The following is a 14715-nucleotide window of genomic DNA, read 5'->3' as shown; positions in this document are numbered from 1 at the left end:
CAAAGAACATCACACTTTGTTTAATTTACTAGCTAAATAATTTTTGTAATTTTAAACCAAGGTACAGCCCAAAAGTAATTTCAAATCCAGAAAAAGTGTCAGTTTACATTATTTTAAAATTTAAATTTTCTCCATATAACATCATGCAAAGTATATTTCTGGAGGTTTTCCTTTTTTTTCTTTTTTCCAATTCCTTATTTTTCAGGGTTAGATTTAGTGAATACCCCTTATACACCACAACCCCCTTGTCTGTCTCTCCAGTTTCGTGCGCACCACCTCCCTTAAAAGCAGGACGCAACTGCATCCCCAAGAAGGCCCAAACATACACGGTTGAAGTTCAGGCCACAGGACTCCAAGGCCGTCTCCACTCTCTTCTTGTCCGCAGAAAACATCTTCAAGATACTGTGGGGAAAGGAAGAGAGGGTCAGAGAGAACGTCATAAGAGAAATCCTGCGATAGAGTCAAAGTCTGAGGGAGTGGTGAAACAAAGCCGAGAAATATAGTCTCATTCAAGAAGAAAGGTGAGAAGCGGTGGGTGTTCAGACTGAGAGATAAAAGTGGGGGTAGGGCAGATGAAAGAGTGCATGCAGAAGCAATGGTTGGTGGACAGAGCCCCATGTAATAGAAAATGGGAAGGAGCTAGACTAGCAAATGGTGACAGCTGAAAGAGTAAAGTTAGGAGATTTTTTACAAGAGGATCGTCTGTGGGCAAAGGAGACTTCATTCACAGGAGACACTTACTTCTTCACAGGGATTCGGCTGTCCTGGTTCACCTGCAGCTTGAGCTTAGTGTACCTGCAAGTGCAGAAACACAAAGTCAGAGCGCCTCACCTTCAGAAGCTTACAGGCAAGATCACTACACTATCATTCATACAAGATCGGCCACAACTGGAACTGACGATACCAGGTAGGTACTTAAAGACTGGTCATTACCGAACCACCTCTGCAAGACCTACTACTATCACACGGGGTGCTATGAACTGCCACTACCAAACTAGGCACAGACCGAACTGTCACTAGTGAACCACTACTACAACCCCTGCCACTATTAGACCACCACTGCAAGATCGACCAAAAGAAGGACTGCCACCATCAGATCAGATACTGCGAGACACAACAAGACCAGAAAAACTGCTGCAAAACAGAGCCACTACAACACTGGGAAATAAAAGGCCTAACGGGAAATCGACCTAATAAAAAAATGTACAGAAACCCGGTTCTGTTTGCTCATAAAGGTGGTGTACTTTTAGAGTTAGACCAGCTGTCGGATGCCTGAAACGTACGTGAAAGTATATCTACCAACTCACGCCTCAACGCATAGGATCTGTCTGAGCAGAAAATACATCCAGTGTTCAAGGCCCAAGCTTGAAAGATACAGTACAAGCTGTGTTATCCGACACTTTATTATCAGTATTGCTCCGTTGACCAGCTCTTGGCATATAAAGCTGCAGTCCACGACTTGTCAGCCAGACTTTTCGTTCTGTTTCTGGATATGTGTCATGCGGAATACAGACATTGTTATCGAAATATTTGGCCGACACCATTAATTCCCTAACGGTGCCAGATTTAAAAAAAAAAAAAAGAGTTGACTGTATATGTAACCTCAGGAACTGAAGATATGCCAGAATCTGTAAGGTCTAGGATACCTCCGGGGATAGTTCTGTTGTCTAATGCGTAATATCTGTGCATATTGAGGGGTACATCTCTATAGTGTACTGTGTAAAGGAACTGTGCAACTTGAGGTAAATGCTGTGCCCTGTGTGACCTCAGTTTGCATCATCAGTATAAACTTAGGTGTACCACTGCAATTTGAGGCCTAAGACCCAAGTTCTATATAACTTGAGTGATCGTTCTTTTGCCTGAGCCTTGAAGATCTGCATGAATCAATGATACAGCTTTCGAGTCTCGGGCCTGAGCCTGTAGAATCTGTATAATCTGGGAGACAGCACTGACATCTAAGGCTTGAGGAAAGGTTCTCCCTCCTTAAGCTTCTGGCTTTAAGATATGTGTAACCCAAAGGAACTCTACTACCATAGGCTTGGACTTATGAAACGTGCATCAATTGAGGGATAAATCTGTTTTCCGAGAGCCAAGTCCTTAAAATGTGTGTGCCCTGAGGGGGTAGTTCTGTTGTCCCACTGCTAAACATGTAAGCCCTGTGAGAGAGGGCCACTTGCGTATGGCCCGCTATACTTAAACTTGGTTATATCGCCCAACGCTGACTTACGCTTTCTGCAGGAAGGTGTTCCGGGAAGCATTGTGCGCCAGGATGTTCGTCGCCAACTTAAACAGCTCCTCCGTCCAAATCTGAGAAGAGAATAGAAAAATACATGTAGGAGAGGGCAGAAAGGCAGTATACAGGTGAAAGGGAGATTAAGGATTATGGAAATAAAAAAAAGGTCAAGGTAAACCTAACAAAATTGTGTACGATGCCAATGTGCTAGAGTTTAGATGACTTTCCAGATAAAAGGTAGTCTTTCTCATGTGCCTATTGTTGAATACACCGATGTGCTTGGAAATTCTCACAATAAAAGATCTGCAAACGTTACTGGGCTTAAATTTCCTTTCACTTATGAGCATTTCAAGGAATTACCTGAAAACAGTGGGTCCAGACTGGTCAAATTGATTGTACTGGGAGAACAAGAAACCAAGCGTGGAATAACCTACTCTTTACATGTGAGAGAAGGTTGAGTTTTTCAAACATAGAGGCCCGAACTTGTGACAAGGCAGAGGCAGGAACTAGTGGATAATCCGAGTGGCCTGACTGGAAGTCCATGGACATAGACTGCGCTATGCAGCAATTTAGAGGTCAAGAAGCAAGGTGGGTGCCAAATAGAGGCATTCTCTTGGGATGGAAGCACCAAATGGTGAGACCCTGGTGGAAGGCGTGATGTCATGATTAAGGACATAATAACTCTTCATGGTTCACGCCCTCAGGTTTGCTTAATATACACCTGTTTAAATGTGTGCACTACCGAGGCATGGTAACAGACATTAAAACTGATTCATGTAAACCTTTGGAGGAATAATTCCATCACATCTCGAAATAAGCAATAGCGTATTTCCTTCCGAACATGCAAATTAAGAGAACGCAGACAGAAAAAATGTAGAAAGAAATTAAGCAGAAACTGGACCAATTAGGAAACAAATGAATTTACAAGATTACAATACCTTTGCGGATTTAGAACATTGAAGAGGCCCTGGGAGACGTAATCTCAGATGAGCAGTATTGGACTATTGGTCAGAGTATGTTTAGACATTTAGGGGGTCATTACAGTTTTGGTGGTATCCCGCCAGTAATTCTGGCGGGATGCCACCAAAACAGTAATACTGTTTTTGCTACATGGGATGCCGGAATTACCGGCATATTCCAAGTGGCGGGGAAGCCAGTAAATCCCCATTACACGAAGTCCCAAAGCCAGTAATTTTGGCATTTCTTTGCTGGTGGGGCTAGAGGTAAATCATTCCCCCTACAGGCAAACTTGTCTTTTGCTGGTGCAGTAAAAGTGCGGTTGCCAGAATTGCAGTTGGTTACCGCCACTTTTACAGCACCGGCAAAACTGTAATGAGGCCCTACTCTCCTGGCAACTAGAAGTGAGAAATTTCAAAATCATATATTGGACTAAGCTCCAAGAGGTTTGGAACTACTGTTAAAGGATGCCAACAGCACTGTGGGCTCTTTTCCACATGTTGGGTGTGATTAATCCTGCGGATCCATCACTAAATCCCTGCCTAAAGTCTCCTCCCAGGTGCCCAGGGAAAGGCAGACTCTTCCTAATCCTGACCTTGGGGGTTGGTGTTCTGCAGGAGGATCACCTGGGAGGAGGAGAAAAGGCCCAGGGTGGTGAAAAGATCCCGTGGGATGAGACAGTATTTGTCCTTTCAAAGGGAGAACCTTTTAAAGTTGCCAAAACCGGTAATGGCTTATTGTCATTATGATGTATCTGAACCACATAATATCTGTGGCTCTGGGCGCAAATACCATAAAACCTGAACAGGCCTTAACAGAAAGACCATGTAAGGTACTTCAGGATGAAAATCCTCCTTAGTCTCAAAGGTGTAATGGAAAGCAATCTAGAAATGTTGCATTTAAGCAAATTGTCTTCCTCTATAACACATTGAATCTTTAAGGGGTTCTAAGGGAAGTAAGTCTACCCTTAAAATCAAGAAGTTACTTCAAAGAAGTAACAACATTTTGTTGTTGAGGGCTATAAATCCCTTAAACCCATAAGTGCTGGGATGAGGAAGAGGACTGAAGAGTTATGCTGTAGTAGTAGGTAGGTAATTAAGCATAACAGCCCACACTTGAAGGAACCTGAGAGGCATGAAAGGCCCCCTCAGGTGCAGAGAATAGAAAGGAGTGACAACTGTGGCTGGAATGAATGCAGTAGTAAAAGTGGCAGAAGGAAGAAGGCACAGTGTTGGTAGTCCAAAAAGACGTGGGAGAACCAAAGAGACGCTGGGACTCCGATACAGCAGATTTCACCTGCTTGTCCTGTGAGGGTCTTGTTCTCCCAAACTCTGGTGCGTAGAGGCTGCGCAGCGGAAGGCGTGCAGGAGGGCTGGCTTACCCCATGTGAGACTTATTGTAGCCGTGGGTCTCAGGAGCAAGAAGGGCACCTTAATTGAGTAGCCGCACCCGAGATACCTTCACAGAGGAAGGGTGTGGGTCCCAAGTGAAGCCAGAAGTCTGAGAGGTTGTGCAACACGTGGAGGAAGGAAAACAGAAGAAGTTAAGTTAAACCTGGCGCTCCGATTCCTTGCGCGAGAACTGCCGGCAACAGTATCCAGCTTAATAATCACTTGTGTAAGAGTAGAAGTGAGATGAAGTTGTTTGTTCAGTATTTAACAATGGGACACTTGAAATGTAGCACTTGCATGTGATCGAGTATTTCTATTTCACTTGCGTGAAGAGCAAACACTACAAAAAGCAATAGTTAAATCTTTAAATCTTGCAAAAACTATGAAGTGGTTGTGTGTGCCTATTTATGCTTCACAAAGGAAGAGTGAACTCTGAATTAGTATTTACGCAGAAAATAATTGCTTCTAAATAAATCTCAAGTGTTTAAACATTGAGAGAGCAAGCAATGCCCAAGACAAGAGTATTCCCCTATTAAGACTAAAAGCAGTCTTTCTCAAAGCCAGAAATCAATTTAGCCAATACTGTAAGCCCAATAGAAGTTCAACAGTGCTTAAGATGCAAGTGTGCAAGCATTACCGGAAGCCGAGAGAGTGGCACCAAGATTTCTGGGTAAATATTTTGGCTAACAGTTGTCAGAGAGATAAAGGCAAAGTTGGGAGAAGGGAAACTTGATACTTCTAAATATTATTTGAAGTTGATACAACCTATATTGCCAAAGACTAAGAGAAAGAGAGAAGTGGGTCGTAAAGGGAATCTTAGGCTGCTGTTGTGGTAGACAGACAAGAGGCAAAGAGGCTGTCCCCTATGCTGGGACAGAGTGAAAGGGAGAAGTGTTAGGCGCCGAAATTATGGGTGCAGAATGGGAGGTTGGAGCTACAAGGAAGTAATAGGAGGGTGGCGTGGACAGAGAGGGAGAATGAGAAGTCTGAGAAGACTGGATGGACAGATGAGTAGAAATTATAATTATTTGCTCATCATATCTCTCCCACATCTCGCTCCTGTTGATTTTATCTCTACACTGTTGACAGAGTCCGCCCTGTTCTTACTTTTCATGCCACAAAGCTTCCTATCTCCTCGTTAAACTTCTCTCGACTATTTTATTGTCCCGTCACGTTCTTTGGTCTTTCCTGTTCGCGTCATGCTCCTCTTAATTCAATCTATCATTCTTCTATTCGATGACTCAATCTTCTTTCTTATTGCGACTCGATCTCTTCTTCTCTTGCCTCACTTGGCTGGCTGTCTTTCCATTCTCAACTTAAAATTAAACTTTCTTTGCTTAGTTTTTAAATCTCTCTACGGACTTGCCCCTCACTATCTTGCATCTTTTGTTTCATTTTATAATCCTCCTTGTTCTCTCCGTTCTTCTGGTCTTTTCAGGTTGAATGTTCCCTTTCCTCCTACAGCTTCTTGGTCCTATTCACTGGAACATGCTTCCTCTGTCTCTCCACCCCAATACTTCTTACTCTTCGTTCCGTTCTTCCTTAAAAATCACTTGCTTCAGTGCTCTGATTGATTATTACTGGCAGTACCTGAACAGTGATTTGCACTGCTGATTTTATGTACCATTGATTTTTCCTATGTAAAGCGCTTTGGACAAAGATGCTAAAGAAAGCACAATAAAAATACAAATACAAATAAAGGGTTGAGAGAATGTGAGAATTGGAGGAGGCAGGCACCATCTCAAACCTAAATGGATCGCATAGTGGGACACCAAGAGAGCAAGGTATCCTTCGAAGGTCCCAGTTGGAATGAGGTAAATAAGGCTGTGGCCGTTAAGCCCTCACCACCAGAGTAGGGTAGATTAGATAGGAGTTACCAATCTCAAACTGCATCCCGGGAAATAGGGAAGGCTGAGTTAAAGTGGTGAGAGCCCAGGGGAGTTTGAGCAACGAGTCAGGGGCCCACCTTGGCTGAACCTCCTGCAGTCTAAAAAAAGAAACCCGTGAACTGTCCTCCAGTAGTTTGGGGAATTATTTAAGAAATCTGTGACAATAGAAACCCGAGAAAAGGCCACTGCCAAAGAGACCCTCCTCAGTGGTATCGAGAGAGCGGCAGTGAGGATTGTCATTCAAGGATAGGTTGGAAGGCCCTCCTAGTAAAGGTCATTGAGGATGGTGTGAAGGGCATGGAAGACACAAAGGCTCGTGATTTGTGGGGAGCAAAGACAAAATAGTGGTAGCCACTTAATGTCAATGCCTGCTAAACGTCGCGCATTTGGGTGTGCGACTCCGCAGCAAGCTTTATAAAGATGATCGGTTGACAAATGGAACGGGCAGCAATCGTGTGGCTGGTCTCAGGCTTAGAGTTACTGGAGTCCAGGTGATGGAGAAACTAGAGGAAGTGAAGGCCTGCAAATAGGACGAGAACACTAGGATAATGTAGAGGCTTTCGCGAGTGTGGCAGGAAGTTGATATTCTTATAAGCCGGTTTCTATCTCGTGTGTTGAAAGCACGTGTAGCCAACACTGAGATATTCACGGAGGGCCCCTGACTCGTTGCTCCAACTCCCCTGGGCTCTCACCACTTTAACTCAGTCTTCCCTATTTCCCTATTTTCCACTATGGACAAAACAAAATTTCATTTGTATTAACTTCTACAAGTCTTTAAAATGAAGTGTGAATCTTAATTGAAAAGTGATCACACAAAAACTGTGAGGAGTCTACAGAGCTGAAGTGGAAAAAGGTGGAGAGAAGAAGAAGCACAGAAGGGAGAGGTAAAAGCATTACAAGAGATAGAAGGGGAAAGGGATGTGAAGGAAAGAGGAGTAGGAAGTGAGAGAAGGCGAGAAATAAAAGGGTGGACATGAGAGAGGAGAGGTAATGAAGTCAGGGAGTAAAAATGGAAGGGGGTAAAGGGAAGGGTACATGAAGTGGGGGAGAAGGGGGTAAAGGGAAGAGGAATGGTGGCAGAAGTGTGGAATGGGAAGAAAGGAAAAGAGGAAGGAAAAAAGGGTGACAGGGAAGTGAGGCCAGAAAGGAAAAGAAAACAAGGTAGAAATTGTTGGTGAAAAGGAGAGTGAGAGGTGGGGATTTATGACAGGGATACGATTATTAGTATTTGATAAACAATACAAATATTTTACAAAATGGCGCCAATCCCTCCGGAGTCAACCTGTTCAAACAGGACAACATCTCGACTTGGAGAGATCTAGGGGGGCGTCCTATAGCTTTTTGCCTCCTCCAATGCTTGGCCTGTCTGTCTGAGCCAAGACTCCCAAGAGGTGGGCTGATCCCCTTGGACGCCTGTAAAAACTCACTGTGTTTCTCAGCTGGGTACAACCGAGACCTTTGGGGTGGAAACGTATGTCCAGTAAAAATAAAATCCAGGCACTGTACTCAAAAAATAAAAATTTAAAATAGACCAATTATTTAAAATGGCAAAACTGGCAGAGACTAAGAACGGCCGATATACAAGTGTCACAACCGCAGGCTCCTGGCGTTTGTGGAAGAGGTGGAAACATGTCGGCCGTCAGACAGTGCCGCCACGTTGTGCTCCCAAACGTCGCTAGCGGTCTAGTCATTTCCATCATGGCCGCCGCTGAGTGTATTTACCAGTTTACGCTCGGAGGGTCGGCGCGTTGCAACTTTAGTATTTTCTCCTTTGTTGCGTGCGCTCCTGTTTCAGCTCACTTGGCGGTGATCCGCCTCTGTCCTCTTGTCCTCCTGTCCTCCTGTTTGCCTCGCTCTCTTCTAGTTTCTCCTCCCCTCTGCCACCGGCGTCTAGTGGTGGCTCTGTTCCCTTCTCTCCTCTTCCTTTGCTCTTCCGTTCTCCCATTTGTTTCCCTCTCGGGGTCTTCTCTCCTTGCCCCCTCCGGTTCCCGTATTTTTCCTGCATTCTATTTTTGGCTCCGTTTCGCTTACCTGCCCGAGTCTTGCCAGTCTTCTACCTACTCGGATTGGATTCCCTCTGCATTTGTTCCTACACATCAGATTCCTGCACTCTGAAGGGGTTTTTGTGGCGCAAGGCTTTTCCCCTGTCTCGCTTGTCTGTCGCGGGGGAAGGTCACCGTTGATTCTTTCACAGAGTCACGGTGGCTTCCTTCCAAGGCCGGCCCTATCTACACAAGAAAAAGGGAACTTCTACACGTCGATCCCACGGAAGGAAGTTGGATTTCTCATCATCAGGTGAGGCGGAAGGGGAGCTCGAAGACTCTCAGGGCTCGAGTGGGGTGGAAGATATAACGGATACCCCCGTTGGTACGTCCACACAGTCAGACATCCCTGATAACAAGCTGGAGCAATAAGCACTAAAATAAGCAGAATGACCGTCATATGCACTGGAACGGTGGATGGGTTGACACCAGCAGCTTGGCTGCAGGCCATTGCATGGGGAGAGTTGAGGTGGGAAGGGGCTTTTGCACACCCTTCACAGGACAGACTCAGACAGGAATAGGTGCATCCCGGTAGGAAGTCAGCGGGCCAGACTCAAGTTGGTGCTGGAAGCACCCTGCAGAGATGAAGCAAGGCGGCACAGCACTACAAGGAGGAGTAGGTCCAAGCCATCCCATCAGCCCAGTGAACTCTGACATGTTGGGCTTGAGGCCTTCCAAGCACCAGGGGGCACCCTCTCCTCTCCCGGCCCCCAACACCTCTTAAGGCCTCTGGTCACTGTCTACCCAAGAGTACACACAATAATAATTCCATAACAAATTCACACACATCCTTCTCTGTGGCAGACAGAGGTGAATGAGATGAGCCAGTTAACAGAAACCTCAGAATGTAACAAATGATACATGGAGAGAGTAAAGGCAGCATCTCCTGAGCTGTGAACCCAGCCCTTACTCGCCACATTTCCTTACTAAAATAACTGTCTGTGGCCCTGACAGGGGTGTTGCTAGGTCTGGAAAGGATCTGGGGCTACGCTAATGTTGGGACTGTCGGGAGTTGGGGCTAGCTAGTCATTTGGTTGTTGCCCGTGAGTGAACTTCTATCTGGGGCTACAACCAAATGATCCGGGGAGAAAGCCCCCACAACCCCCTCCTAGCAATGCGCCCCCTGGCCTCTGGCGGCACAGAAGAGACATTACAATCCAAGAATCTTGAGCTTTCTCCCACTCCTAAACCCACCAGGGGAGGTCTGGCTGCAGCACACACATCTAAACTTAAAACCTCATGGGGGTCTTGATCAATTCCGATGCCTGCTAAAAGACTGGGGGCCATTACTTGCCCCAGCTCCGGTATCCTGGGCAATTTGGACTGGACTGGCCTCGCTCAATCCTACGTCAAAGGTGCCCCACAAGTGGGATTCATCAGGAAAAATAATCTATGCAGCCAAAAACCAAGTTGGTGTGTCAAAAGTGTGCCACGTGTGTGCATGAAACTGTAAGCGAATGAAAGGAGAGAGTGGGGAGAAAGTGGAGAACCATCAACACATGGGAAGAACACTAGAGGGGGAATCAAGTGGGAAATGGGTAAGCGGTCTTTGGCATTTGGGGCGATCTCACCTGCCTGTGAGGCACCGCTTTATATAGCACTCCTGGAAATGCAGACCCATCACACCACCAACTAAAGGGGGCAAGAGAGCCACTGCGTGAGCTGGAGTATAGCATCCTCGGGAATCATGATCTCTGCCTGAACTCAGGGGCCTTTCATTGCAGGGAGAGCCAGCAACTATCATCCCCCCCCACCCCCACCCGGCTTGGTACGAAGCAGGCAATGCCTGGGACTCCTCGCGCGGTCATTCCATGGGGCCTCACCTTCGCCGTGTCCTCTTGCACGGCCATGAAGTTCAGATAGCTGATATTCACCATGTCTGGCCCGTACACCACCGTCACCTGCTTGTCCTCGGGTCTGGTCTCAGGGTTGGAGAAGCCCAGCACTTCCCGGATTTTAGGGTCCTGGAAAAGAGAATGAAAGAGGTTTGATTGAGTAACCCTGATCAATTAGCAACCATCTGCGCATGCACAGGGGAGGGTGTTGCCCACTGTCCTGACAACAACACAAGTAATAGAGCCATGAGGGGTCAGCGGAAGCTCCAGGTGGGGCATGCACAAGCCACAGAGGCAATGGGTGGAGAGGGGGAACTCCATGCAGAGCTCACATCCACGCAGGTCAAAAGGTCTAAGCTGAGGCTAACAGAAGTTCTAGACATACACTGTGTGAGAGAGACACAACTCTACCCCCCTCAAGCGCTCATATAAGCAGTAGTCTTACAGGCAGAGAAGGCAAAAGGGGCATCCTGATGCCGCAGGTTTGAGGGAGGTTGCCCTGGGCTTCAAGTAACACTAAGCATGCATGCACAGTGGAGGAGCAAGACACTCAAGTACAGAACCTAACAGACTTGGATTAAAACTATGGGCATGGCCAGAAAGGGGTTGACAGCAAAGGTCCAGGGTGGGGGTGAGGCTCTTTAAAAAAGGGAGGCCGGTGAGTGAAAACGGCATCAACATTTTTGAAAACTACTGCCTTAGAATAAGTCATAGAAGAAGCATGAGGGCGAGAAGAAACTGCATGCAAAGTGCACACAGGTTCAGGGCCAGAAGGTGCTCCCCTGCTCTAGAGGAATCGCATGTAGACGCTAATGCATGCCCATCGCTATTCTTCCCATCACGGCAAAACTCAAAAATGTGCGCCCGTGGATGCGTGATCGTCTACAAACATTTGCTTGCCTTAGCACCGGTCAGTCGGGTTTTGAACCGTGGTGTGGGACCAGAAACTCATTTCTGTCAGGAAGATTGCTCAGCCCTACGACACATTGAGGGCACACCCTGTTGTACCTGCATATTATGTTAGACACAGTGGACCACTGAATTGTGTTGTCTCCCCTGTCAGACATTACAGGTTGGAGGTGCACCTGTTGTCAAGATATGTTCCGGGCTTTTATTAGAGGCATTCATTAGGTGTTTATCACCAGTCTCAGATCTCCCCATTCTCCCCTCCGAGTTCAACACACAGTCCTACATGAACCACATTCAGGTTATGGTGGCCAGGGATCAAAGACTGTCTATCACAAACAGGTTTCGTACACCCATTCAGGTGGAGGCAAAGCCAGTGCCAGATAAACTGGAAATAAATCTAGGTTTTCTTCATATCTCCTAAATTTGTATTAGTCCCAAGGTGTCAGCATCTTCCCTAGCATCACAAAGAAGGCAAACTGCATATAAATTTGAGAATATTTGGAGAGCATGAGGTTTGGGTGAATACAGTACTCATGCGGTTTTGTTTCCAAATTAATCAGGTGAGGAAATTCCAATTAGATCTTCAAGTGAAAAACTAGAGTCGCGATCACTGCTTCTTCGGTCAATTTCAAAACAGACTTGTGCAAGTCGCTCTAGATAGGAATCCAATAGAAGTTAATTTGCCGGGGTTGGGGGATAACGTGCCTTCCCTTTCACTCCCAACTTTAAATTTCTTCTCCTCTGTCTAGTCTTTAAATCTCTCCATGATCTTGCTCCCCCTTATCTCTCCTCTCTTTCTACACTCCTTCCCGCTCCCTTCGTTCAGCTGACCACTTCCTTCTCGGCGTTCCCCCTCCCCCATGTGCCTCCTCCCGTTTCCACTCCTTTCAGCTCCTAGCCCCCCTGCACTGTAACTCCTTACCTCTCTCAATCCGCTCTATACCTACCCTTTCTTCCTTCCGCACTTCCCTGAAATCTCTCCTTCTCCATTCCCCGCCATGAAACCTTCCCCACCTCTCTCTCTCTCTCTCTCTCTCTCTCTCTCTCTCTCTCTCTCTCTCTCTCTCTCTCTCCCCTTCTCTGGAATCTTCCCTATGATCCTCTCTACCCTCCCCCTTACCCTTACCCTCCCTCATTCTCACCCTTATACCCCTTCTGTTTCCCTCCCACTTCCCTTCCTCACCCCTTCCCTCTTCCCTCACAGATGAATTGCTCTACTTACTGTTTTGTTGGGTTCATTCATGATTGTAAATTGCTTCTACTGTTATAATGTTGTATGTATTCCGTTGTAATGTAAAGCGCTTTGGATTAAAGCACTATATAAACACAATACAAAATACAAATACAAATCCTTGGAGTGCAGTAATAGATATCAAACTGCAAGAGGCTATGCATCCAACTATGACCTGTGATTTGACAAGAGCTTTACTTTAACTTTATCAAGCAAGTTTGATACAAAAGAGGATGCACTAGAGGGTCCCTCAGTATGTTTGGAATGAGGTCAACTTGCATCTGCACCAGACATGCCCCAGTACTTCAGGTGAGGCAAATTCCAGATCAGCCACCAAGAGATGGAGATGGTTAAGGGATCCATCCTCTGAAGTTTTGAAAAAGGTTTTGGTCTAAAATGTGTCCGCAACCAAGTCACCGACCATTTTGTAAGCGTCAGAACTATTACCTCTTTAGTGGATAGACGCGGGACCACAGAGGCCAGGTCAATGCTGGTACAGGTAATCATTTAGATATTTCCAGTTGTGCTAGGCAGTGTATATAATTATGATGCATTCATTTATCATGGTTTGTTTTGGAAGCTTGGAAGCTTATGGCCTTTTTGTTCCGCCTATCACTTCACTGTGATGATATGTCCTTTAAATGTCCTGTTGGCAAAAGAGGCCCTGGTATTAACACTCGGATGAAGTACCCGCTTTCCAAAGTAGCAGCAAAGCACAACTCCATCGCCTCGGTCTGACTTGATTTCTTTGGTTGAGCTTCTGGAGGTGTCTATCCATTTGTCAACAGTTCTGCTCGACTCATTTCTGCAATCCGTCCAGGCTAATAACGGCCCACCTCTCAGGTGCTTATTGCCATTAGCATCTTGGCAAAACATATGGAGTGCCAGTTTTGGCTAAAGAGAGTGGGGCACACAAACCACTTTGCCAAAAATAGAAGACCACCAAGAATGAAAGAAAGGTAGCTCAAGAAAGCGCCTCTATGCAGTTTTCACAGCAGTCACATAAGGTAGTTGGCAGTGAGGGACAGCCATCAGAGATTATAGAAGGCCAGAATGGTACATGACAAAACATAAAAGAGGTGAACAGGATGTGATGTGGGAGAAGCAGCAACTATAAAAATGGAATGTGGGCATAATACTGGTTAATTAAGCCAACATTCTGAGCTTTCCCATTGCAGGACATGGCCACACTGGGCACTTATATGCAACATACCACACCAATAAAGCTTGATAATGTTTGCGTCAAGTGAAACTTCATGTGTTTACTTATTTACTGTTTAATAAATTAATTTATTTAGAGTTATTCGCTGATGTGATAGTGTAAATTGATGCAAGTTTTCCTCATATGTTCTCAATGGTTGCTATGAAATCCTGCAAAGTAAAGGATTGGCAAGCGTTGCAAGAGTTATGCAAGAGTGCACGCGGTATGAAATCATTTGCAGTTAAAAATGCTCTTGAAGAAATTATTAAACTATTGTGGGGATGGGCCTTTAATTACCTTAACCCAAAACAGGCCCACCTCTGGTTCTGGAAGCAAATAAATACCTTCCTTTTCGCTTCTGCTTTCGCTCCTCCTCTCCCCTGCTGATGCACCCGACTGCTCCGTGCACTGGTCACCTGGACACCCTCTAACTCGGGCCCAGGCTGCTGCATGTCCAGTTGCCCTTGCACTGCCTCCGGGCTCCCCAGCACTGAAGGGTCTGTATCTGCAACCCTACAGTCACTTCTCTCTGCACTTATGAGCCACCGGTTGGCTGCACTTGGGAGTTAACTGCACTTGCGCCTTCCCCTCCCACCCTGGCACTCGATCTGAATGAGACAAGGCCTAGTAAGATCATTATTTGTCCTCCCTTGTTTCCCCCTCCTTGTCTTGTTGCGCTTAGAAACACTTGTATACAGGTGCGTTATAAATGCCACATCATATCTGTAAACCTTGTCCTGATCGTACGCCGACCTTCTTACTACGTAACTAATTCTTCTTTCTGTCAAGAATGTCCCTGCTACTTAAAATTCATGTGCAGAAGCTAACCACAGAGCAAACCACGGAGCAAAGCATCCCATTGTGTGGATTGTATCTGTGTTGCATTTGCAGTTTTAATACTATATCTTTCTATGTCCGTGAAGATCTAATATGTAAACATTCTAAACAATTTTAACACTAAAACAGTAACATATGCCATCCATAATTGACTCCACTCGATACATATGGATTTGCAACATTGCCCCAG

General features: G+C 45.8%; 1 protein-coding gene across 1 annotated transcript in view; it reads right to left on the bottom strand.

Moving 5' to 3' along the window:
- The window catches only part of PLCB3 (phospholipase C beta 3), an 869107-nt gene that overhangs the window by 337427 nt on the left and 516965 nt on the right, over positions 1-14715 (bottom strand). Inside the window, exons 4-7 of the mRNA XM_069644864.1 lie at positions 10336-10476; positions 2228-2307; positions 742-795; positions 327-402 (exon numbers count right to left, since the gene is read on the bottom strand). Coding sequence (XP_069500965.1) covers positions 327-402; positions 742-795; positions 2228-2307; positions 10336-10476 — 351 coding nt within the window. The remainder of the gene's footprint in view (positions 1-326; positions 403-741; positions 796-2227; positions 2308-10335; positions 10477-14715) is intronic.

This window comes from Ambystoma mexicanum, chromosome 2p (genome assembly GCF_040938575.1).
Source record: "Ambystoma mexicanum isolate Mex_15411 chromosome 2p, UKY_AmexF1_1, whole genome shotgun sequence".
Taxonomy (NCBI): Eukaryota; Metazoa; Chordata; class Amphibia; order Caudata; family Ambystomatidae; genus Ambystoma; species Ambystoma mexicanum.
This window is presented reverse-complemented; position numbering and strand designations above follow the sequence as displayed.